The sequence below is a fragment of the Chiloscyllium plagiosum genome, unplaced genomic scaffold, assembly GCF_037043375.1.
Source record: "Chiloscyllium plagiosum isolate Xiang-an unplaced genomic scaffold, Cpla_swu_hap1 HiC_scaffold_46, whole genome shotgun sequence".
Lineage (NCBI taxonomy): Eukaryota > Metazoa > Chordata > Chondrichthyes > Orectolobiformes > Hemiscylliidae > Chiloscyllium > Chiloscyllium plagiosum.
Window position 1 is genome coordinate 5,030,491 of NW_028270184.1, and position 26,157 is coordinate 5,056,647.

A 26,157-nucleotide genomic window follows, 5' to 3' on the forward strand; every position below is an offset into this window, starting at 1 on the left:
TGTGGTAGAGTGAGGTACTGAGGTGTCCATCCTTGATGGAGATGTATGTATCGAAGAATGAGATTGATTTTAAAGAGTAGTCCATGCTAAGGGATCATGGAATAAAACTTATTGATATCATTATGTAGTTGTTTCAGTGACTCCTCACCATGGGTCCAGAGGAAGAAAATGTCAGTGTATCTGGTGTATTGTGTTGGTTGCAGATCCTGTGCAGCAAAGAAGTCTTGTTTGAACTTTCGCATGAGAATGTTGGTATGTTGGGATGCAAGGTTAGTCCCCATGGCTGTTCCGTGTGTCTGGATGAAGAACTGGTTGTCAAAGGTGAAGACGTGGTCGAAGATGAAGCGGATGAGTTATAGAATGGTGCCTGGAGATGGACAGTTATTGATATTGAATGTTAAGGCTGTTGCAGTGATGCTGTCATCGAGGGGATGCTTGTGTAGAGTGATGAAACGTCCATTGTGACAAGGAATGTTCCTGGTTTGACTGGTCCATGGGTGCTGAGTTTCTGTGAGAAATCTGTAGTGTTGTGACAGAAGCTGGAGGGTCTCCTGTACACTGGGTTTCAGGATTCCGTTGGCATAGCCAGAGAGGTTCTCACACAGGACCCCATTGCCAGATACATTGGGATGTTCAGGTGTGTTGGCTTTGTGTATCTTTGAAAGGCAGTAGAAGTCTCTTATGCGAGAATTACATGGGATGAGAGTGCTTAGGGTAGTCTGAAGGACTGAATCAAAAGTCTTGATCAATCGATTTAGTTCACGGATGTATTCTTTGGTCAGATAGGCCGGTTGTTGGCTGTAGTGTTCCTGGTTGTTGGCTGTAGTGTTCCTGGTTGTTCAGTTGTCGGTACACTTTCTTACAGTAGTCTGTTCTATTCTGAATGTTGATGGCTCCTCCTTTGCTGGTTTGATGACAATGTTGCAATTAGTCTTGAGAGCATGGATGGTGTTGGTTTGTGATTGGGTGACATTTTGCTCTACTTTAGGAGTGTAGCAGATGAAACTGGCACTTACACATTTATTGACACTTTGAGCATACATGTCAAGCCCAGGGCAGCGATCCTCCAGAGGGGTCCAAATCGACTCCTCCTTTGGTTGATTCACTATGGATCTCTCTGACAACTGTTCTGGTTCGTTGGTTGTCTCATTGCATTAGCTGCTGACATCTTGGATTCCTGGAGTCTTGTTCATCTGATGAATTTCTCCATGTCTGCTGCAGGACCAATGGGGTCCATTTTGGTGGTGGGGCAGAAATTGAGCCCTTGGCTGAGAACTTCAGTCTCTTCCAGTTGAAGGGTGTGGTCTGCTAAGTTGACTATTGATTTCCCTGTGGTGGTACCTTTTTCAGCTGTGGTGACAGGAGGCTTGGCTACTGCTGTTGGGTGATGCCAGGTTCCTACAGTTTCTTATTCTTGGCATGCATATAGGTGAACATGCCCCAGTTGGGGAATGCTTCAATGGTTGAGGACATTCGGCCTTGGATCTTGAGGTGACCGTCCTCCAAAGCGGATTTCGGGATATACAACAGTGCAAAGTCACCGAGCAGAGGCTGATAGCCAAGTTTGGTACCCATGAGGACGGCCTCAAACCAGGATCTTGGGTTTGTATCACACCACAGGGGACCCCACTACACTATACACCTCTCTCTCTCACACACACACACAAAAAACAGCTACACATGATCACACAGATGACCCTCTCTCATACACATGCTCTCTCTCTCAGACACACCCTCTCACGCACACCTTCTTACAGGTATATACTCCTTTACACTTGCGCACACTATCAAGCATGCACACATACACACTCTCTCCCACATACACACTCTTACTCTGTCTCTCTCACACACATGCACACATACATACAAATCTGTGGGGTGAATTTGCATTTGCAGATTTGTATATGCAGATATATTCTATTTTGTTCAAAAAGCACACAATCTGTAGGCAGTCAGTCCAATTGACACTTTATCAGTTCCTACTTTGGAAATAGAACCAGTCTGACTCAAGGTTGGGATACACACACAAACTCTAACCTCACACCTTTAATGCATTGTCTCAGTTAAGATGTCACTTTGTTTTTATAAAACCCTAAATTATCTCGGGAATGTGACTTGAATGAAGTTCTATATTTACATATTAGTGAATTGGAATCTGTAACCCCATTCATTCTAAGTGATTAAAGACTTAACAGCAATCTAGGTTTGTTCAATACATTGCATCAGTTGTATGACACTTTGATCTTCTACTATAAATTCTGTGTCCTATGATCCTGTCCCACTAGCTACCTGACAAAGGAGCAGCTTGGTAAATGCATACTTCCAAATAAACCTGTTGGATTATAATCTGGTGCTGTGATTTTTAACTACAGTGTGGAAACATGTCATTCAACTCATTGAGTTCACATCAACCCTCCAAAGAACATCCCATCCAGACTCCACCCCTACCCCCATAACCCCACATTTCCCATAGCTAACTCACTTTGCACATCTCTGGACACTGGGCAATTTAGCACAGCGAATCCACTTAGCCTGCACATCTTTGCACCATGGGAAGAAACTGGAGCACCCAGAGGAAACCCATGCAGATACAAGGGGATTGTGTAAACTTCACACAGACAGTCACCAGAGGGTGGAATCGAACCCTGTCCCTGGCTCTGTGAGGCAACAGTGCTAACCACTGAGCCACCATGCCGTCCTAAACCAGTATGATGTCTATACCAGTAATTGAACATCTAGCTAATACTCAAATTCCATTTCCCGGCATTTGGCCCGCAGCCTTAGACCCTAAGACCCAGAGCAGTAGTAGGCTCTTCACCCCATTGATTCAGAGAGATCATTGCTGATCTGATAATCCTCAATTCCACTTTCCTGCTTTTTCCCCATTTCTCTTGATTCCCTTAACTGATTAAAAATGCTTTTATCTCAGCCCTTATCCAACATCCACAGCCCTCTAAAGGATTCCACAAATTCATTATCCTCTGAGATGAAATTCCTCCTCATTGCTGTCTTCACTGGATGACTCTCTATTGTGAGATTATGCCCAGTAGTCCTAGACTCTCCCACAAGGGGAAAACAGCCTCTCTGCATCCTACCTGAGAAGTCATCTAAGAATCTTTTGTATTTCAATAAGGTCGTTTGTCATTCTATTAAACTCTGAATATGAGCCCAATGTGCTCAACATTTCGTAGGATAATCCCTCTACTCAGGGTCAGACCCTAACTTTGCATGTTGTTTTAAGCAGTTGTAATGTGGGTATTCCAGGAGTGATGCACCTGGTCAAAGCACTTAGTTTTAAACAAAACAATTTATTTACAAGATTACGAAATGGAACACAATCAAAAGAGAACAGAATACAGAATAACTTAACCTGTACGAAAACCCAACAGATCATCCCAACTTAATGATGCTGTTCCAAATACTTGCTACAATCTCCATAAACACCCCTTGGCACAAAAGGTAAAATCAAACAGGGTCTAACAGGAGAGAAGTCAGAGAGGGTTAGCATTGATCTGCTTCCATGGGTTCAGCAGCTTTTACAACTGCCTGACAGCTTTCAGTGAATAGCGAGACTGCCAAAAACAAAATCAAACCAGAGAAAAGTTGAGTTGGCAGAACTGGCCACTCCCCTTCCATTGAAAGCCTTCTGCCTGATGCAGTATCTTAGCGATAATCAAACTGGCCCTAAACCTTTTCAAACTTAGACTTTTTGGAGTCTGTGTCTTTTATGACCTTTCTGGAAAAAAAAGCCAAGGACAACATAACCTTGTTAAAAAGGAGCATCATCATCATCATATCTAGTTTCTCCTCATACGCTGAATCTCACCAGACTTGGCAAAACCGTGGTGAATCACCTGACGAAATTAAGAAAACCAGTCTTTCCAAGTCAGCAGTGTGATAGAAAATCCTCCACTTACTTGGATTGAGGTGGTGTCAACAACACTGAAGTGGCTGGACAACCTCCAGGACATAGCAGCCCAGCTTTATCAATATAATAAATGCAAACTACTGTGACTGCTGGAGACCTGAAATGAAAACAGAAAGTGCTGGAGAAATGCAGCAGGTGTAGCAGTCTGTGTAAAGAGAGAAACAGAGTTAACATTTCAAATCCGATGTGACTTTTTTTTGAAATGCTTTCTCAGCACTGCATCCCACAACCTTCAACATCCCATCACCAACTTCTTGAGTACAATCCAAACTTGCGACTTTCACCACTTAGAAGACCAAAAACAGCAGGTGCATGAGAAACCACCTCCTGCAAGTTACTAGCCAATCCAAACCACCATCCTTAATTGGAACTAAATTGCTATTCCTTCATTGTGGATGGATAAAAGTCTGGAACTCCCTTTCAACTGCCACTGTTGGTGCACCTGGTGCATGTCCTAGAGATGTTCCCTGAAACACTACACGGGTTGGCGTCCTGTCTCCTGATGTAGAGGAGACCATATTGAAAAAAATAGATGGAGTAGATGAGGTGGGTGGATGTACAGGAAAATGTCTGCCGGATGTGAGGGAGAAGTTTTATACCTCCTGTGGCAGCAAGGGAAGGTTTGATGGGGGACATGGACCTAATGATGGAGTCGCGGAGGGAATGGTCTCTGCAAGCACAGATAGAGATGGGGAGGGAAATATATCGTTGGTGGTGAGGTCTGACTGTAGGTGGCAGAAATGGCAGAGGATAATGCGCTGTATCTGGATATTAGTTGGGTAGAAGGTGAGGACCAGGGGGCTTCTATCTTATTGCAGATGGAGGGGTGAGGTTCGAGGGCAGAGGTGTGGAAGTGGAGGAGATGCGCTGGAGAGCAATGTTGATCATGTGGGAGGGGAAATTGCAGTCCCTAAAAAGGAGGACATATGGGATGTCCTGGAGTTGAATTGCTCCTCCTGGGAGCAAATATGGAGGAGGCAGAGAAATTTGGAGTAAGAGATCGCGTTTTTACAGGAGGAGGTGGGAGTCAGTGGGTTTGAAAAGATGTCCATGTTGAGGCGGTCGCCAGGGATGTAGACAGAGAGATCTAGGAAGGGGAGCTGTTGGAAATGGTCCATTAGAACTTGAGATCAGGGTGGAAGGTCTTAGTGAAGTTGATGAACCATTTAACCTCCTCATGGAAGCATGAGGTGGCACCGATACAGTCATCGATGTAGTGCAGGAAAAGGTGGGGGATGGTGTTGGTGTCACTACAAAAAATGGACTGTTCCACATACCTTACGAAAAGGCAGGCATAGCTGGGGCAGATGTAAGTCCCTGGCTATCCCTCTGGTCTGATGTGAGTGGGAGGAGTCAAAGGAGAAGTTGTTCAGGGTGAGGACTAGCTCTGCCAATTGAGTGAGTGTGTCAATGGAGGGGAACTGGTTAGGTTGACAGGAGAGGAAAACTTGGAGGGCTCGTAGGCTGGACGTAGGGGATGGATGTGGACGTCAATTCATATGAGCCACAAGTGAAAATTCAGTCCTTTCTGTCCAACCTGCCATTCTTAGGTTTGTAAGCGAATAGTAAATTCGCTTACTGAATTGGTTGCTCTGCAAGACCATAAGCAGCGCAATAGGAGTGAGAACTAGCTTGATGGCTCTTTAACCCTTTATCTTTAGGAAATTTGGACAGGTTATTTCTTTCATCGACTTCATATAATGAAGATGACATTCGTTGCTTAACGTCCAACCAGTACCATTGTTGGACTTGTGACCAACAGGAAGTACACTTTTTGTCCAGAACAGACAATAGTCTACAAATCCAAGTTTTGAAATTCAATGAGCTCAGTGGGTCTCAGGATTTGGGATATGATTAACACAATGGCATATATTCTGGCACAAGTTTAGCCATGCCCCAGTTTTGAGTGCAAGGGCAGTGGTTCCAGGAATCTCAGGCGTCTGTATGCTGTAAGTCTGCTTGACCATGAAGGAATCATAACCAAATCCAGTGCTCTACTCGTCTCTCGCTGAGTAGCACTTAGCAACAACAGCACTGCTTAAATTATTTTTCTCTCATCTCAGCCTTCAGTTCTGTTGTAACTTTCCTATCATTCAAATCAAAGATTCAGTCTTTTGTTTCTTAATTTGCATAAAAACCAAGAGACAGAGACAAGACCAGTTTCCAATTCAGGGTAATGAACAATTTATTTGATTTTTACAAGGTACACACTTGTCTTACATTCCCATCGTCTACCATAAACTTTGCCATAAAAGTGTAGACAGAATTATGAAGAAGAAGTTCTATTAACAACACTGTAGAATGGAACAAAGAAATGGTAAGAAAATCTAGAAAAGTCACAATTTTCCTGTAATTTGTAACAAAAGGAAAGGGTTTGTTATGTTACAGGGAGTTTGGTGCAATCTGTGGATTCAGACAAAGCAGTATTTTAGTGCAGTGCTGTCATATTCTGCTTTATAATGCTATTAAATCAGACCGTGCAGGCTCCTTCACAGGCCTGCCGATACATACATGCTGTTAGCAAGCCTATCTCAGACCACCCTTTCCATTCTGAAATTTACACCTGACAGCAGTGCAGTTAGCAACCAAGTTGTATTGCCGGGACGTAAAGGGAATTGGGAGGAGGAGAGGGTGGGAAGGGAATGGGATATTTGAAGTGCAAATAAGTTGTGTTATTTAATTTAGTTTTCATAGTATTTAATACTTATGACTCAAACTGATCCAAACTGCATAGTTGAACGTTGAATAATTTCTCTAGGCCTTTTTATCTGTCGCTTTGGGAGATAGGACTTGGAATAAAAGATTACAGCAGCAGGAGCAGAAGATAAAGAGGCAGGATGGCATTAACACTCAGGTTCACAGTGGAAACATGCCTTAACTAGATCCACAGACCAACAGTTAGCACATTTTACAAAGAGAAAATTTTAAGCTGTCCTGAATACATTTTTCTGCAGCCCTGTAAGTCTACAAGGAAATAAAATTGGCCAAACATTATTGTGGTTGGACTCTGGCAATACAATACCAATCACTGGACGAATTGAGTCTGTTTTGGCTCATGCCAAAATACTTTTTTCATATAGATAGGATAGCTTCTATTGGTCTAAAGACAACTTAAACTCTTCCTCTCCAACTGTCTCCGCTCAAATCGTTAATCAATAAAACCTCTCACAGATTAGCTGCATTCCATTGAATAAAGTAAGCTAGAGAGAGCACCAGTGATTACATGTTTTAACACCTCAATTTTACCAGTATATGAAAATAACAAACCACTACATAGAAAATGTATCAAAATAGTTTATTTTTCTGCTAGTAGGCTATTGCTTTCAGCTTGTAGTAATAGAACTTCAGTTTGTTGTGTTAGCTGGTACAGAAGTGTTTGAAATATCTGCAGGTCAGATCGGGCTATGATTCAATTCTCGCATTGTAAAAACAAAAACAATGACTCAACACTTTTAAATAATCCATTTGACTTTTGACCTGCCAATGAGATAGGGATGAAGTCCAGTGGACCTCTGTGCCTTGGCTTATCAGTTAAAAGTAATGCAGTTAATTTCTATTTACAAGGACTCAGGCTCTATTTACAAAATTATTCTTTGTTTTTGTTGATATTTAGTTCTACCTTAGGAAGACGGAATCCTGCTTTGGATCCACTTTCATTACTGGATGAGGAGGACAGGCGGGTCTTCTTAGAAACTAGAGAGATACCGCTGCCCTCTGCTGCTGCCTCACCTTCACCAAGGGTGACCTCATAGGAGCCCTTTGACTTTGCCCCAAAGCCTCCAAACGTCCCAAATTTCAGCTTTGATTTCTTTCCTTTTGCACCTGCAGTCCCTTCTCCAAAATCTAATCTGCCCTTGGGGGATGATGGTGAAAGGTCATGCTCATCACTCAGAGATGACGACCTATGACGTTCTGATTTTTTGCCTTTAAATAATGAGAAATCTAGTGTGCCAGACTTGCTCTTTGGGGAAGTGCTTATGTCCAAACTAGAAGCTTTACCAGATCCAGCAATTTCTGCTCCTTCCATCTCAACTTCACTGAATCCCAGGCTACCCTTTGAACCCTTAATATCAATCTTTGGCCCCGATACACTAAATTCACCCTCAGCTCCTTCAATACTACCTTTCCCTTTAGACTTAGAAAAATTAAATTTGGGCATTTTAATTTTCCCCTTTTTTACCTTAACCCCTGAACCATCCACATCATCTTCTCGCATGCTAATATTTGCCTGTGGTCCTTTAATTTCGACACTTGGACCTTGTACACCTGAAGAACTGACACCTGTTGCCATTTGATGTGATTCTACATTTGGCCCTTTTATTTGAAATTGAGAACGTTTGAATTTAGGTATTGTCATTTTATCCAATGGAACATCAAGATCAGCTATTGCTGCTTTAATATCTGCACTTATGTCCGTAGCTTTGACATCAAGCTCTGGACTTTTCAGGTCAATTTTGGAACTGGAAGCATTAACATCACCTTTGATTGTCGGGCCTTTTGCATCAAATTTCACATCGGCTGATGGCAGTTTTACTTCAGGGCTCTTTAATTTAGCACTTAAGTTCACATCTGGTACAGCAACATTTATATCTCCCTTCATATCTTGCTCAAACTTTGGTCCAGAAAATTCTACGTTAGCTTTTGGCACATTAATATCAACACTGGAACCTTTTCCTTTTAAACTAGCAATGTTAATATTTGATGTATCCATTTTCACATTTGGCCCCTTAATGTCCAATTCAGGGCATTTTACGTCAGTGTCCAAACTTCCTTCTAATTTAGGGCCCTTCACATTAACACCAAAATCAGAGGCAGAGATCCCTTTTACCTTCTGCTCTGCAAGGTTTATATCAGCTTTTGGAAGATTGATCTGAGGCATCTTTAGCTTTCCTTCTCCCCCTTTAATGTCAATATCAGCACCACAAACATCGATATTAGGACCTTTTACATCCACACCTGGTCCTCTAAAGTTTCCTTTGATATTTGGGCTGGAAATATTGACATCTCCTTTTATCTGTGGATGCTTTGAATCTAAGTCCATTTTAGGTGCTGAGATATCAACTGATGGTATTGCAATTTTGGGCCCTTTGAATTTACCATCAGCATTTATGTTCACATCAGATGTTTCAAGATTGACATCTACACCTGGTGTCTTAAGATCACCTCCTATCTTCAGTGCATTTGTGTCAAGATTCACATCAGGACCTTGCAATTTAGTACCAGAAATGTTAATTGCAGGCATGCTCAGCTTTCCTTCTGTACTCTCAAAATGACCATCTGGTGACTTAAGACTTGATCCTTTCAAGTGTAGATCTGGATCAGAGATGTTGGGTTGAAGCTCAACACTGGGTGCATCAATGTTAACCTCAGGTCCTTTAATTCCAGTGTCTAATTTTGGTATACTAACATTCATGTCCACACCTGAACCTTTGAATTTGGGGCCTGAAATATTAAGCTTTGGTTTCTTAATTTTCATTTTTAATTTACTTTCTGGTTTTTCAATATCAACATTTGGAGCTTCAACATCAAAATCTATTTCGGGTCTCTTTATGTCAATCTTTGGTCCTTTTACATCTCCTGATACTTCACCTTTCAGATTTGCGTCCTTTAAATTAATATCCAAATTTGGCTCAGACATTTTGGGTGATTTGATGTTTAGTGAAGGCAATTTTAATTTTGTGCCCTTAGCTTTGAAACCATGTCCTTCCAAGGCAACATCAGTATTGACATCAACTCCCGGTGCTCTGATGTCAACATGTGGACCTTTAATGTCCAAAGATGAAACATCAATACTAGGTGCTTGTAAGTCTCCTTCAATCTTTGAACTAGGTAGTTCACCTTTAGCTTTTGATGATGCCAGATCAAATTCAACATCTGGAAATGTCAATTTGCCCATTTTTCCAAATCGTTGTTTCTTTACTTTTGGATGCTTGATGTTCAGTTGTCCATCGGATGATCCAAGTGTTACACTTAGATTTGGCGACTTAATACCTGCTTCTGGCTTGGATAAATCAAGTTCACTCGTTGGAGTGGTTACCTTTACATCTCCTGCAGGTTTCTTTGATTTGATATTGAATTTGGGCATCTTAAACTTGCCTTTTTTCCCTTTGGTACTTATGTTCAGGTCTGGCGAATCAACATTCAAATCTATGTCAGAACCAGAAATGTCCAGAGATGGAGCATTTATGTCACCTTGTGGTCCTTTAATTCCAAATCCAAACTTTGGCTTCTTCATTTTTGGCAGTTTCAGATGTGCACCTTGACCATCTGTATCCATCTCAGGTGCACTAACATCAACACCTAAACTTGGAGACTTAATATCAGCTGTACCTTCCAGTTTGGGGCCTTTCAAGTCAAAATGCATGTCTGGGGAGGTTATATTGGGAGCTGAAATACCCATGGAGGGCAGTGAAACCTTGCCCTCATTTCCTTTCACATCAGGACCCTCAATTTTCATCTCAGGTGCCTTAATATTTACTTTGGGACCTTGGATATCAAAACCTGAACCTTTAATGTCACCCTCCATGTTAATGTCAGCAGCAGCACCATGACCACCTGACAGTTCAGGACCCTTAAACCCAAAATCAAAATTAGGAGCTTTAATTTTGGGTAAAGAGATGTTAATGCCTGGCATTTGAAATCCAGGACCTTTAATTTTACCATCAACATCCATATCTACGTCAGGAACTTCAACCCCACCTTTTATCTTTGGTCCTGATATAGTAACATCTGTCTCAGGAACATTGGCTTTAATGTCCACTTCAGGTCCTTTCAGTTTGGGTCCACCCATCTTAAATGTGGGCATATTAATTTTTGGCATTTGGAACTGTCCGTGTGCACCGTCCAAGTCAATGTCTGGAGTCTCTACATCAATCTTTGGACCTTTAATTTCTCCCTCTATACTGGGTGAAGAGATGTCACTTGTCTGATCACCCCTTAATTTTGGGCCTTTGAAACTCAAATCAATGTTGGGAGCTGTTATATGCGGCAAATGTATTGAAGGCATTGAAAATTTTGCCCCAGTTTCTTTAACATTCGGCCCGTCGATATCTAATTTGGTGCCTTTGATGTCACCCTCCATATTAATAGCAGGGACATCCAAATCCCCGGAGACTTTTGGGCCTTTAAGTTCCAAGTCTAAATGAGGCTTTGGGACCTTTGGAGCAGAGATGCTGATTCCAGGTTTTTTAATCTTCGGGCCTTTGATGTCACCAGCCAAATTAACATCAGGGACATCCACATCGCCTGACAGTTTTGGACCTTTCAATTCCAGGTCAAAATCTGGCTTTGGGACCTTCGGACCAGAAATTTTGAAACCTGGTAATTTGAATTTAGGGCCTTTGGTTTGACCAGAACCACCGTCAACGCCCAGATCTACATCTGGCATTTTTAAATCACCTTCCATTGTTGGTCCTGTGAGATCCACATCTGCCTCAGGAAGATGAGCATCAATATTCATATCAGGCCCTTCTCCTTTCCCTCCACTAAACCCGAATTTTGGCATTCTGATTTTGGGCATGTGGAATTTCGCACTTGGACCTTTAATATTAGCCTCAGGAACATCTATATCCACCCTGGGACCTTTGATATCACCCTTTATATTGGAAGAGGGGAGGTCAATGTCGTGTTCACCTTTCACGTCTGGGCCTTTGAGACTCAAATCAAAGTCAGGAACCTTGATCTTGGGCAATGACATGGAAGGCATTGAAATATTGAAACCACTTCCTTTGGCCTCGGGTCCCTCAATATCAACTTTAGGACCTTTAATATTGACATCTGGGCCTTTGAGATCACCCTCGAGATTAACATCTGGGACATCGACATCTGCTCCGGCCTTTGGGCCCCTGAATTTCAAATTCCAATCTGGCTTTGCAAACTTGGGTCCTGATATATTGAAATCTGGCATTTTAAGTTTTGGGCCTTTGATTTTACCAGAGCCTCCACCAACATCTAGATCTACGTCAGGCACATCAATATCACCTTCTATCTTTGGACCAGTTAGACTGACATCTGCAGCTGGAAGATTTGCATCAATATTGACATCGGGGCCCTCTACTTTACCACTACCGAATCCAAACTTGGGCATTTTGAATTTGGGCATGTGGAATGATCCACTGGGACCCTTAATATCAGCCTCAGGAACATCTATGTCCACCTTGGGTCCTTTGATGTCACCCTTTATATCAGCAGAGGGGAGGTCAATATCGTATTCACCTTTCACCTCTGGGCCTTTGAGACTCAAATCAAAGTCAGGAACCTTGACCTTGGGCAATGACATAGAAGGCATTGAAATATTGAAACCACTTCCCTTGGCATCAGGTCCCTCAATATCAACTTTAGGCCCTTTAATGTTGACATCTGGGCCTTTGAGATCACCCTCTAGATTAACATCTGGGACATCGACATCTGCTGTGGCCTTTGGGCCCTTGAATTTCAAATTCCAATCTGGCTTTTCAAACTTGGGTCCTGATATATTGAAATCTGGCATTTTAAGTTTTGGGCCTTTGATTTTACCAGAGCCTCCACCAACATCTAGATCTACGTCAGGTACATCAATATCACCTTCTATCTTTGGACCAGTTAGACTGACATCTGCAGCTGGAAGATTTGCATCAATATTGACATCGGGGCCCTCTACTTTACCACCACCGAATCCAAACTTGGGCATTTTGAATTTGGGCATGTGGAATGATCCACTGGGACCCTTGATATCAGCCTCAGGAACATCTATGTCCACCTTGGGCCCTTTGATGTCACCCTTTATATCAGCAGAGGGGAGGTTAATATCATGTTCACCTTTCACCTCTGGGCCTTTGACACTCAAATCAAAGTCAGGAACCTTGATCTTGGGCAATGACATGGAAGGCATTGAAATATTGAAACCACTTCCTTTGGCCTCGGGTCCTTCAATATCAACTTTAGGACCTTTAATGTTGACATCTGGGCCTTTGGGATCACCCTCTAGATTAACATCTGGGACATCGACATCTGCTGTGGCCTTTGGGCCCTTGAATTTCAAATTCCAATCTGGCTTTTCAAATTTGGGTCCTGATATATTGAAATCTGGCATTTTAAGTTTTGGGCCTTTGATTTTACCAGAGCCTCCACCAACATCTAGATCTACGTCAGGTACATCAATATCACCTTCTATCTTTGGACCACTTAGACTGACATCTCCAGCTGGAAGATTTGCATCAATATTGACATCGGGGCCTTCTACTTTACCACTACCGAATCCAAACTTGGGCATTTTGAATTTGGGCATGTGGAATGATCCACTGGGTCCCTTAATATCAGCCTCAGGAACATCTATATCCACCTTGGGTCCTTTGATGTCACCCTTTATATCGGTAGAGGGGAGGTCAATATTGTGTTCACCTTTCACCTCTGGGCCTTTGAGACTCAAATCAAAGTCAGGAACCTTGATCTTGGGCAATGACATGGAAGGCATTGAAATATTGAAACCACTTCCTTTGGCATCAGGTCCCTCAATATCAACTTTAGGACCTTTAATGTTGACATCTGGGCCTTTGAGATCACCCTCTAGATTAACATCTGGGACATCGACATCTGCTGTGGCCTTTGGGCCCTTGAATTTCAAATTCCAATCTGGCTTTTCAAACTTGGGTCCTGATATATTGAAATCTGGCATTTTAAGTTTTGGGCCTTTGATTTTACCAGAGCCTCCACCAACATCTAGATCTACATCAGGTAGATCAATATCACCTTCTATCTTTGGACCAGTTAGACTGACATCTGCAGCTGGAAGATTTGCATCAATATTGACATCGGGGCCCTCTACTTTACCACCACCGAATCCAAACTTGGGCATTTTGAATTTGGGCATGTGGAATGATCCACTGGGACCCTTAATATCAGCCTCAGGAAGATCTAAGTCCACCTTGGGACCTTTGATGTCACCCTTTATATCAGCAGACGGGAGGTCAATATCGTGTTCACCTTTCACCTCTGGGCCTTTGAGACTCAAATCAAAGTCAGGAACCTTGATCTTGGGCAATGACATGGAAGGCATTGAAATATTGAAACCACTTCCTTTGGCATCAGGTCCCTCAATATCAACTTTAGGACCTTTCATGTTGACATCTGGGCCTTTGAGATCACCCTCTAGATTAACATCTGGAACATCGACATCTGCTGTGGCCTTTGGGCCCTTGAATTTCAAATTCCAATCTGGCTTTTCAAACTTGGGTCCTGATATATTGAAATCTGGCATTTTAAGTTTTGGGCCTTTGATTTTACCAGAGCCTCCACCAACATCTAGATCTACATCAGGTACATCAATATCACCTTCTATCTTTGGACCAGTTAGACTGACATCTGCAGCTGGAAGATTTGCATCAATATTGACATCGGGGCCCTCTACTTTACCACCACCGAATCCAAACTTGGGCATTTTGAATTTGGGCATGTGGAATGATCCGCTGGGACCCTTAATGTCAGCCTCAGGAAGATCTATGTCCACCTTGGGACCTTTGATGTCACCCTTTCTATCAGCAGACGGGAGGTCAATATCGTGTTCACCTTTCACCTCTGGGCCTTTGAGACTCAAATCAAAGTCAGGAACCTTGACCTTGGGCAATGACATGGAAGGCATTGAAATATTGAAACCTCTTCCTTTGGCCTCGGGTCCCTCAATATCAACTTTAGGACCTTTAATGTTGACATCTGGGCCTTTGAGATCACCCTCAAGATTAACATCTGGGACATCGACATCTGCTGTGGCCTTTGGGCCCTTGAATTTCAAATTCCAATCTGGCTTTTCAAACTTGGGTCCTGATATATTGAAATCTGGCATTTTAAGTTTTGGGCCTTTGATTTTACCAGAGCCTCCACCAACATCTAGATCTACATCAGGTACATCAATATCACCTTCTATCTTTGGACCACTTAGACTGACATCTCCAGCTGGAAGATTTGCATCAATATTGACATCGGGGCCCTCTACTTTACCACCACCGAATCCAAACTTGGGCATTTTGAATTTGGGCATGTGGAATGATCCGCTGGGACCCTTAATGTCAGCCTCAGGAAGATCTATGTCCACCTTGGGACCTTTGATGTCACCCTTTATATCAGCAGACGGGAGGTCAATATCGTGTTCACCTTTCACCTCTGGGCCTTTGAGACTCAAATCAAAGTCAGGAACCTTGACCTTGGGCAATGACATGGAAGGCATTGAAATATTGAAACCTCTTCCTTTGGCCTCGGGTCCCTCAATATCAACTTTAGGACCTTTAATGTTGACATCTGGGCCTTTGAGATCACCCTCAAGATTAACATCTGGGACATCGACATCTGCTCTGGCCTTTGGGCCCTTGAATTTCAAATTCCAATCTGGCTTTTCAAACTTGGGTCCTGATATATTGAAATCTGGCATTTTAAGTTTTGGGCCTTTGATTTTACCAGAGCCTCCACCAACATCTAGATCTACGTCAGGTACATCAATATCACCTTCTATCTTTGGACCACTTAGACTGACATCTGCACCTGGAAGATTTGCATCAATATTGACATCAGGGCCTTCTACTTTACCACTACCGAATCCAAACTTGGGCATTTTGAATTTGGGCATGTGGAATGATCCACTGGGACCCTTAATGTCAGTCTCAGGAACATCTATGTCCACCTTGGGTCCTTTGATGTCACCCCTGAAATCAGCAGAGGGCAGGTCAATATCGTGTTCACCTTTCATCTCTGGGCCTTTGAATCTCAAATCAAAGTCAGGAACCTTGATCTTGGGCAATGACATGGAAGGCATTGAAATATTGAAACCACTTCCCTTGGCATCAGGTCCCTCAATATCAACTTTAGGACCTTTAATGTTGACATCTGGGCCTTTGAGATCACCCTCTAGATTAACATCTGGGACATCGACATCTGCTGTGGCCTTTGGGCCCTTGAATTTCAAATTCCAATCTGGCTTTTCAAACTTGGGTCCTGATATATTGAAATCTGGCATTTTAAGTTTTGGGCCTTTGATTTTACCAGAGCCTCCACCAACATCTAGATCTACATCAGGTACATCAATATCACCTTCTATCTTTGGACCTGTTAGACTGACATCTCCAGCTGCAATATTTGCATCAATATTGACATCGGGGCCCTCTACTTTACCACCACCGAATCCAAACTTGGGCATTTTGAATTTGGGCATGTGGAATGATCCACTGGGACCCTTAATATCAGCCTCAGGAACATCTATGTCCACCTTTGGACCTTTGATGTCACCCTTTATATCGGCGGAGGGGAGGTCAATATCGTATTCACCTTTCACCTCTGGGCCTTTGAGACTCAAATCAATGTCAGGAACCTTGATCTTGGGCAAAGACATGGAAGGCATTGAAATATTGAAACCACTTCCCTTGGCATCAGGTCCCATAATATCAACTTTAGGACCTTTCATGTTGACATCTGGGCCTTTCAGATCACCCTTGAGATTAACATCTGGGACATCGACATCTGCTGTGGCCTTTGGGCCCTTGAATTTCAAATTCCAATCTGGCTTTTCAAACTTGGGTCCTGATATATTGAAATCTGGCATTTTAAGTTTTGGGCCTTTGATTTTACCAGAGCCTCCACCAACATCTAGATCTACATCAGGTACATCAATATCACCTTCTATCTTTGGACCACTTAGACTGACATCTGCACCTGGAAGATTTGCATCAATATTGACATCAGGGCCTTCTACTTTACCACTACCGAATCCAAACTTGGGCATTTTGAATTTGGGCATGTGGAATGATCCGCTGGGATCCTTAATGTCAGCCTCAGGAACATCTAAGTCCACCTTGGGACCTTTGATGTCACCCTTTATATCGGCGGAGGGGAGGTCAATATCGTATTCACCTTTCACCTCTGGGCCTTTGAGACTCAAATCAAAGTCAGGAACCTTGATCTTGGGCAATGACATGGAAGGCATTGAAATATTGAAACCACTTCCCTTGGCGTCAGGTCCCTCAATATCAACTTTAGGACCTTTAATGTTGACATCTGGGCCTTTGAGATCACCCTCTAGATTAACATCTGGGACATCGACATCTGCTGCGGCCTTTGGGCCCTTGAATTTCAAATTCCAATCTGGCTTTTCAAACTTGGGTCCTGATATATTGAAATCTGGCATTTTAAGTTTTGGGCCTTTGATTTTACCAGAGCCTCCACCAACATCTAGATCTACATCAGGTACATCAATATCACCTTCTATCTTTGGACCACTTAGACTGACATCTGCAGCTGGAAGATTTGCATCAATATTGACATCGGGGCCCTCTACTTTACCACCACCGAATCCAAACTTGGGCATTTTGAATTTGGGCATGTGGAATGATCCACTGGGACCCTTAATATCAGCCTCAGGAACATCTATATCCACCTTGGGCCCTTTGATGTCACCCTTTATATCGGTAGAGGGGAGGTCAATATCATGTTCACCTTTCACCTCTGGGCCTTTGAGACTCAAATCAAAGTCAGGAACCTTGATCTTGGGCAATGACATGGAAGGCATTGAAATATTGAAACCACTTCCTTTGGCCTCGGGTCCCTCAATATCAACTTTAGGACCTTTAATGTTGACATCTGGGCCTTTGAGATCACCCTCTAGATTAACATCTGGGACATCGACATCTGCTGTGGCTTTTGGGCCCTTGAATTTCAAATTCCAATCTGGCTTTTCAAACTTGGGTCCTGATATATTGAAATCTGGCATTTTAAGTTTTGGGCCTTTGATTTTACCAGAGCCTCCACCAACATCTAGATCTACGTCAGGTACATCAATATCACCTTCTATCTTTGGACCAGTTAGACTGACATCTGCAGCTGGAAGATTTGCATCAATATTGACATCGGGGCCCTCTACTTTACCACCACCGAATCCAAACTTGGGCATTTTGAATTTGGGCATGTGGAATGATCCACTGGGACCCTTAATATCAGCCTCAGGAACATCTATATCCACCTTGGGACCTTTGATGTCACCCTTTATATCGGTAGAGGGGAGGTCTATATCGTGTTCACCTTTCACCTCTGGACCTTTGAGACTCAAATCAAAGTCAGGAACCTTGATCTTGGGCAAAGACATGGAAGGCATTGAAATATTGAAACCACTGCCTTTGGCCTCGGGTCCCTCAATATCAACTTTAGGACCTTTAATGTTGACATCTGGGCCTTTGAGATCACCCTCTAGATTAACATCTGGGACATCGACATCTGCTGTGGCCTTTGGGCCCTTGAATTTCAAATTCCAATCTGGCTTTTGAAACTTGGGTCCTGATAAATTGAAATCTGGCATTTTAAGTTTTGGGCCTTTGATTTTACCAGAGCCTCCACCAATATCTAGATCTACATCAGGTACATCAATATCACCTTCTATCTTTGGACCAGTTAGACTGACATCTGCAGCTGGAAGATTTGCATCAATATTGACATCGGGGCCCTCTACTTTACCACCACCGAATCCAAACTTGGGCATTTTGAATTTGGGCATGTGGAATGATCCACTGGGACCCTTAATATCAGCCTCAGGAACATCTATATCCACCTTGGGACCTTTGATGTCACCTTTTATATCTGCAGAGGGGAGGTCAATATCATGTTTAGCTTTTACCTCTGGGCCTTTTAGACTCAAATCAAAATCAGGAGCTTTGATCTTGGGCAACCCTATGGAAGGCATTGAAATATTGAAACCACTTCCTTTTGCATCAGGTCCCTCCATTTTGGGACCTTTAATTTTCACATTTGGTCCTTTGAGATCACCCTCGAGATTAACATCATGGACATCCACATCTCCAGTGATCTTTGGACCTTGCAGCTTGACATCAAAGTCAGGTGATTTGACTTTAGGTCCTGAAAGACTAACGTCTGGCATTTTAAACTTATGTCCTTTGATTTTACTTCCACCGCCAATGTCTACATCTACTTTGGGTACATCAACATCACCTTCTATCTTTGGACCACTTAGGCTGACATCTGCAGCAGGAACGCTGGTCTCAATATTCATACTGGGACCTTCTACTTTCCCTCCACCTATTCCGAACTTAGACATTTTAAACCGTGGCATCCGGAACTTTCCAGTGTGACCTTTGACATCAGCTTCAGGAACATCTATATTCACCTTGGCTCCTTTGATGTCACCCTTTATATCAGCAGAGGGGAGGTCAGCTTTCACATCTGGGCCTTTGAGACTCAAATCAAAATCAGGACCCTTGATTTTAGGCAATCCTATGGAAGGTATTGACATCTTGAAACCATTTCCTTTGGCCTCGGGTCCCTCAATATCAACTTTAGGACCTTTAATGTTGACATCTGGGCCTTTGAGATCACCCTCGAGATTAACATCTGGGACATCGACATCTGCTCCGGCTTTTGGGCCCCTGAATTTCAAATTCCAATCTGGCTTTTCAAACTTGGGTCCTGATATATTGAAATCTGGCATTTTAAGTCTTGGGCCTTTGATTTTACCAGAGCCTCCACCAACATCTAGATCTACGTCAGGTACATCAACATCACCTTCTATCTTTGGACCACTTAGACTGACATCTCCAGCTGGAAGATTTGCATCAATATTGACATCGGGGCCCTCTACTTTACCACCACCGAATCCAAACTTGGGCATTTTGAATTTGGGCATGTGGAATGATCCACTGGGACCCTTAATATCAGCCTCAGGAAGATCTAAGTCCACCTTGGGACCTTTGATGTCACCCTTTATATCAGCAGAGGGGAGGTCAATATCGTGTTCACCTTTCACCTCTGGACCTTTGAGACTCAAATCAAAGTCAGGAACCTTGATCTTGGGCAATGACATGGAAGGCATTGAAATATTGAAACCACTTCCCTTGGCATCAGGTCCCTCAATATCAACTTTAGGACCTTTAATGTTGACATCTGGGCCTTTGAGATCACCCTCTAGATTAACATCTGGGACATCGACATCTGCTGTGGCCTTTGGGCCCTTGAATTTCAAATTCCAATCTGGCTTTTCAAACTTGGGTCCTGATATATTGAAATCTGGCATTTTAAGTTTTGGGCCTTTGATTTTACCAGAGCCTCCACCAACATCTAGATCTACGTCAGGTACATCAATATCACCTTCTATCTTTGGACCAGTTAGACTGACATCTGCAGCTGGAAGATTTGCATCAATATTGACATCGGGGCCCTCTACTTTACCACCACCGAATCCAAACTTGGGCATTTTGAATTTGGGCATGTGGAATGATCCACTGGGACCCTTAATATCAGCCTCAGGAACATCTATGTCCACCTTGGGACCTTTGATGTCACCCTTTATATCAGCAGAGGGGAGGTCAATATCGTGTTCACCTTTCATCTCTGGGCCTTTGAGACTCAAATCAAAGTCAGGAACCTTGATCTTGGGCAATGACATGGAAGGCATTGAAATATTGAAACCACTTCCCTTGGCATCAGGTCCCTCAATATCAACTTTAGGACCTTTAATGTTGACATCTGGGCCTTTGAGATCACCCTCTAGATTAACATCTGGGACATCGACATCTGCTGTGGCCTTTGGGCCCTTGAATTTCAAATTCCAATCTGGCTTTTCAAACTTGGGTCCTGATATATTGAAATCTGGCATTTTAAGTTTTGGGCCTTTGATTTTACCAGAGCCTCCACCAACATCTAGATCTACGTCAGGTACATCAATATCACCTTCTATCTTTGGACCACTTAGACTGACATCTGCAGCTGGAAGATTTGCATCAATATTGACATCGGGGCCCTCTACTTTACCACCACCGAATCCAAACTTGGGCATTTTGAATTTGGGCATGTGGAATGATCCGCTGGGACCCTTAATATCAGCCTCAGGAACATCTATGTCCACCTTGGGACCTTTGATGTCACCCTTTATATCGGTAGAGGGGAGGTCAATATCGTGTTCACCTTTCATCTCTGGGCCTTTGAGACTCAAATCAAAGTCAGGAACCTTGATCTTCGGCAATGACATGGAAGGCATTGAAATATTGAAACCACTTCCCTTGGCATCCGATCCCTCAATATCAACTTTAGGACCTTTAATGTTGACATCTGGGCCTTTGAGATCACCCTCTAGATTAACATCTGGGACATCGACATCTGCTGTGGCCTTTGGGCCCTTGAATTTCAAATTCCAATCTGGCTTTTCAAACTTGGGTCCTGATATATTGAAATCTGGCATTTTAAGTTTTGGGCCTTTGATTTTACCAGAGCCTCCACCAACATCTAGATCTACGTCAGGTACATCAATATCACCTTCTATCTTTGGACCTGTTAGACTGACATCTCCAGCTGCAATATTTGCATCAATATCGACATCGGGGCCCTCTACTTTACCACCACCGAATCCAAACTTGGGCATTTTGAATTTGGGCATTTGGAATGATCCACTGGGACCCTTAATGTCAGCCTCAGGAACATTTATGTCCACCTTGGGACCTTTGATGTCACCCTTTATATCAGCAGAGGGGAGGTCAATATCGTGCTCACCTTTCACCTCTGGGCCTTTGAGACTCAAATCAAAGTCAGGAACCTTGACCTTGGGCAATGACATGGAAGGCATTGAAATATTGAAACCACTTCCTTTGGCCTCGGGTCCCTCAATATCAACTTTAGGACCTTTCATGTTGACATCTGGGCCTTTGAGATCACCCTCTAGATTAACATCTGGGACATCGACATCTGCTGTGGCCTTTGGGCCCTTGAATTTCAAATTCCAATCTGGCTTTTCAAACTTGGGTCCTGATATATTGAAATCTGGCATTTTAAGTTTTGGGCCTTTGATTTTACCAGAGCCTCCACCAACATCTAGATCTACGTCAGGTACATTAATATCACCTTCTATCTTTGGACCAGTTAGATTGACATCTCCAGCTGGAAGATTTGCATCAATATTGACATCGGGGCCCTCTACTTTACCACCACCGAATCCAAACTTGGGCATTTTGAATTTGGGCATGTGGAATGATCCGCTGGGACCCTTAATGTCAGCCTCAGGAACATCTATGTCCACCTTGGGTCCTTTGATGTCACCCTTTATATCAGCAGAGGGGAGGTCAATATCGTGCTCACCTTTCACCTCTGGGCCTTTGAGACTCAAATCAAAGTCAGGAACCTTGACCTTGGGCAATGACATGGAAGGCATTGAAATATTGAAACCACTTCCTTTGGCCTCGGGTCCCTCAATATCAACTTTAGGACCTTTAATGTTGACATCTGGGCCTTTGAGATCACCCTCGAGATTAACATCTGGGACATCGACATCTGCTGTGGCCTTTGGGCCCTTGAATTTCAAATTCCAATCTGGCTTTTCAAACTTGGGTCCTGATATATTGAAATCTGGCATTTTAAGTTTTGGGCCTTTGATTTTACCAGAGCCTCCACCAACATCTAGATCTACGTCAGGTACATTAATATCACCTTCTATCTTTGGACCAGTTAGATTGACATCTGCAGCTGGAAGATTTGCATCAATATTGACATCGGGGCCCTCTACTTTACCACCACCGAATCCAAACTTGGGCATTTTGAATTTGGGCATGTGGAATGATCCACTGGGACCCTTAATGTCAGCCTCAGGAACATCTATATCCACCTTGTGTCCTTTGATGTCACCCTTTATATCAGCAGAGGGGAGGTCAATATCATGTTCACCTTTCACCTCTGGGCCTTTGAGATCCAAATCCAAATCAGGAACCTTGACCTTGGGCAATGATATGGAAGGCATTGACACTTTGAAACCACTTCCTTTGGCATCAGGTCCCTGAATATCAACTTTAGGACCTTTGAGGTCACCCTCGAGATTAACATCTGGGACATCGACATCTGCTGTGGCCTTTGGGCCCTTGAATTTCAAATTCCAATCTGGCTTTTCAAACTTGGGTCCTGATATATTGAAATCTGGCATTTTAAGTCTTGGGCCTTTGATTTTACCAGAGCCTCCACCAACATCTAGATCTACGTCAGGTACATCAATATCACCTTCTATCTTTGGACCAGTTAGACTGACATCTGCAGCTGGAAGATTTGCATCAATATTGACATCGGGGCCTTCTACTTTACCACTACCGAATCCAAACTTGGGCATTCTGAATTTGGGCATGTGGAATGATCCACTGGGACCCTTAATATCAGCCTCAGGATCATCTATGTCCACCTTGGGTCCTTTGATGTCACCCTTTATATCAGCAGAGGGGAGGTCAATATCCTGTTCACCTTTCACCTCTGGGCCTTTAAGACTCAAATCAAAGTCAGGAACCTTGACCTTGGGCAATGACATGATAGGCATTGAAATATTGAAACCACTTCCTTTGGCATCAGGTCCCTCAATATCAACTTTAGGACCTTTAATGCTGACATCTGGGCCTTTGAGATCACCCTCTAGATTAACATCTGGGACATCGACATCTGCTGCGGCCTTTGGGCCCTTGAATTTCAAATTCCAATCTGGCTTTTCAAACTTGGGTCCTGATATATTGAAATCTGGCATTTTAAGTTTTGGGCCTTTGATTTTACCAGAGCCTCCACCAACATCTAGATCTACGTCAGGTACATTAATATCACCTTCTATCTTTGGACCAGTTAGACTGACATCTGCAGCTGGAAGATTTGTATCAATATTGACATTGGGGCCCTCTAGTTTCCCTCCACTCATTCCAAAAGTGGGCTTTTTAAATTTAGGGATGTGAAACGATTCACTGGAACCCTTAATATCAACCCTAGGAACAACTATATCTGCCTTGGGTCCTTTGATGTCACCCTTAACAGTTGCAGAGGGAAGGTCAATATCATGGTCAGCTTTCACCTCTGGACCTTTTAGACCAAACTTGCGTCCTGATATATTGAAATCTGGCATTGTAATTTTTGGGCTTTTGATTTTACCAGAGCCTCCACCAACCTCAAGATCCACGTCAGGTGTATCAATCTTACCTTCTATGTTTGGTCCAGTTAGACTGAAATTTGCAGCTGGAAGATTTGCATCAATATTCACATCGGGGCCCTCTACTTTACCGCCATCGCGTTCAAACCTGGGCATTTTGAATTTGGGCATATGGAGCGATCCACTGGGACCCTTAATGTCAGCCTCAGGAACATCTATATCCACCTTGGGTCCTTTAATGTGACCCTGAACATTTGCAGAGGGAAGGTCAATATCATGGTCAGCTTTCACCCCTGGTCCTTTAAGACTCAAGTCAATGCCCCGACTGCTTACTTTGTGTAAACCTACAGCAGGTATCGAAAATGTAAGGTCACTACTTTTGGTATGAGGTCCCTCAATATCAACTTTAGGCCCTTCAATATTCACATCTGGGCCTTTTAGATCACCCTCCAGCTTAACAGAAGTGGCATCAACATCTGCTGTGCTTTTTGGGCCTATGAATTTCAGATTGATATCAGGCTTTTCGATCTTTGGTCCTGAGATGCTTAAATCTGGCATCTTTAAATCGGGACCTTTGATTTTAGCTGACCCTCCTCTGACATTTAAATCCACATCAGGTACACAAATGTCATCTTCTATCTTTGGTCCCTTTGAATTAGCATTTGTACTGTGCCATCTAATGTCAGTGTCTGGTATATCTGGTTTTATATCTAGTTTGAGTTCTTTGATCTCTCCCTTTATATTTGCTGAGGGGAGATCAGTACCATGGTCACCCTTTCCTATTGAGCCTTTAAGATTTAAGTCAATGTCTGCAGGTTTTACAGTGGGCAGATTCATAGAAGGCACTGAAAACTTAAGCCCCCTTTCCTTGATGTCAGGTTGCTTAATACCAACTTTTGAATCACTCGTATTCAGATCTAGACCCTTGACGTCACCCTGTAGTTTGATGTCAGGTAATTCAACATTTGGACTTTTTTGCTCCAAGTAAATATCTGGCTTTGGTACCTTTGGCCCATAGATAGTGAATCCCGTCTTGTTAAGTGTAGGGCTTTTGATGCCACTCTCCAGTTTAATGTCAGGCACATCAACATTCACTGTTGCTTTTGCACATTTGCCTTCCAGGTTAAAATCAGGCTCACAAATTTTGTGTCTGATTCCTGGCAAGTTAAAATTCGAACTTTTGATTTCACTATCACCCCCTCCAACATTCATATCCACTGCGGGTATTTCAACATCGCTTTCTATCCTTGGTCCAGATATTTTAATGTCTGCCTCTGGAACGTTCATACTGATATTCAGATCCGGTGCTTTTGTTTTTGTCTGCGTATTTGTATTTATATCTGACCCTGAAACACTGAAGTTTGGTGTCTTCGTTTTGATATTTAGTTTCCCGTCTTGTGTGTTCAAACTTGAACCATCAAGCTGCATCCTTAACTTTTGACCATCAGTTCTTGGACCTTTTAAATTGTCACAGCTTCCAGATACATTAAGATCAGCATCAGTCTTTGGAGAAGCAATTACTGTTTTTGCTCCAATTGTATTAATATCAATAACTGGATCTTTCACATTTGTCATTCCAGCTTTGCAGTCAAGATCAGATATTTGCACTGTTCTTCCATATCGTCCTGCTATGTTGGCTTGTGGCATATGGAAAGTAGCTTGGCCGTATTCCATATCTGGTCCAGTTACCTCTACAACTTTTGTTTTCACAATGTGCATTGTATGAGTGGTCCGTTGACAGTCTCCCGTTTGAAATTTCAGAACTTCAGTGTCTGGGAGATTAACATCTACGTCCATCTCTGATGTTTCCAGTTTTGGTCCTGATCTCTCAGTGGTGACTTGCTCATATCTTGGAACTTTTATTTTAAATTCTGGATTCTGGATGTCTGTGTCTGTCATGACTGTAGGACCAGAAGTATGAATAGTACGTGTAATAACCTTTCTGGTGATATGTACATTGGAAGTTCGGTCGGCTTGATCTGGTGCCTCTGAGCCATCTTCTGACTTCAGGCGAGGCTTGATTTTTGTTCTGAAAATCCTCTGATAGTCTTCATCATCTCCACTCTAGAGGGAATATAAAATCTTGTGTCATATCGAACTTCATTTTTTTTATTAAAGTGGATTTGTCAGATTTCTATCCAGGACAGTTTCGTCCTAGTTTCAGGCTTGTGCAGACCTTGTCAGTCTCAGCTAGTGTGGCAGCATGAGACCTGGGGAGGAAATAAAATATCAACTAGAAAACCCACTCTTAATACCAGTGGCTCTGTTGGAAAGAGGTTGTGTGTGGACATTCAGTGAGGATAGGATCAAGCTTAGCTGTAATATATTCCTCTGT

The 26,157-nt window shown here is 42.9% G+C and overlaps 1 protein-coding gene across 4 annotated transcripts in view; it reads right to left on the reverse strand.

Moving 5' to 3' along the window:
- Positions 1–6,095: 6,095 nt before the first annotated feature.
- ahnak (AHNAK nucleoprotein) overlaps positions 6,096–26,157 on the reverse strand; it is a 55,901-nt gene continuing 35,839 nt past the window's right edge. The window contains exons 5-6 of one of the 4 annotated variants that reach the window (XM_087983812.1): positions 21,434–25,886; positions 6,096–20,851 (exon numbers count right to left, since the gene is read on the reverse strand). In XM_087983812.1, the coding sequence (XP_087839938.1) occupies positions 7,515–20,851; positions 21,434–25,886 (17,790 nt within the window). In that variant the 3' untranslated portion in view covers positions 6,096–7,514. Of the gene's footprint in view, positions 25,887–26,157 lie in introns of all 4 variants that reach the window. The other 3 variants (XM_087983813.1, XM_087983814.1, XM_087983811.1) reach the window with 3 other exon arrangements.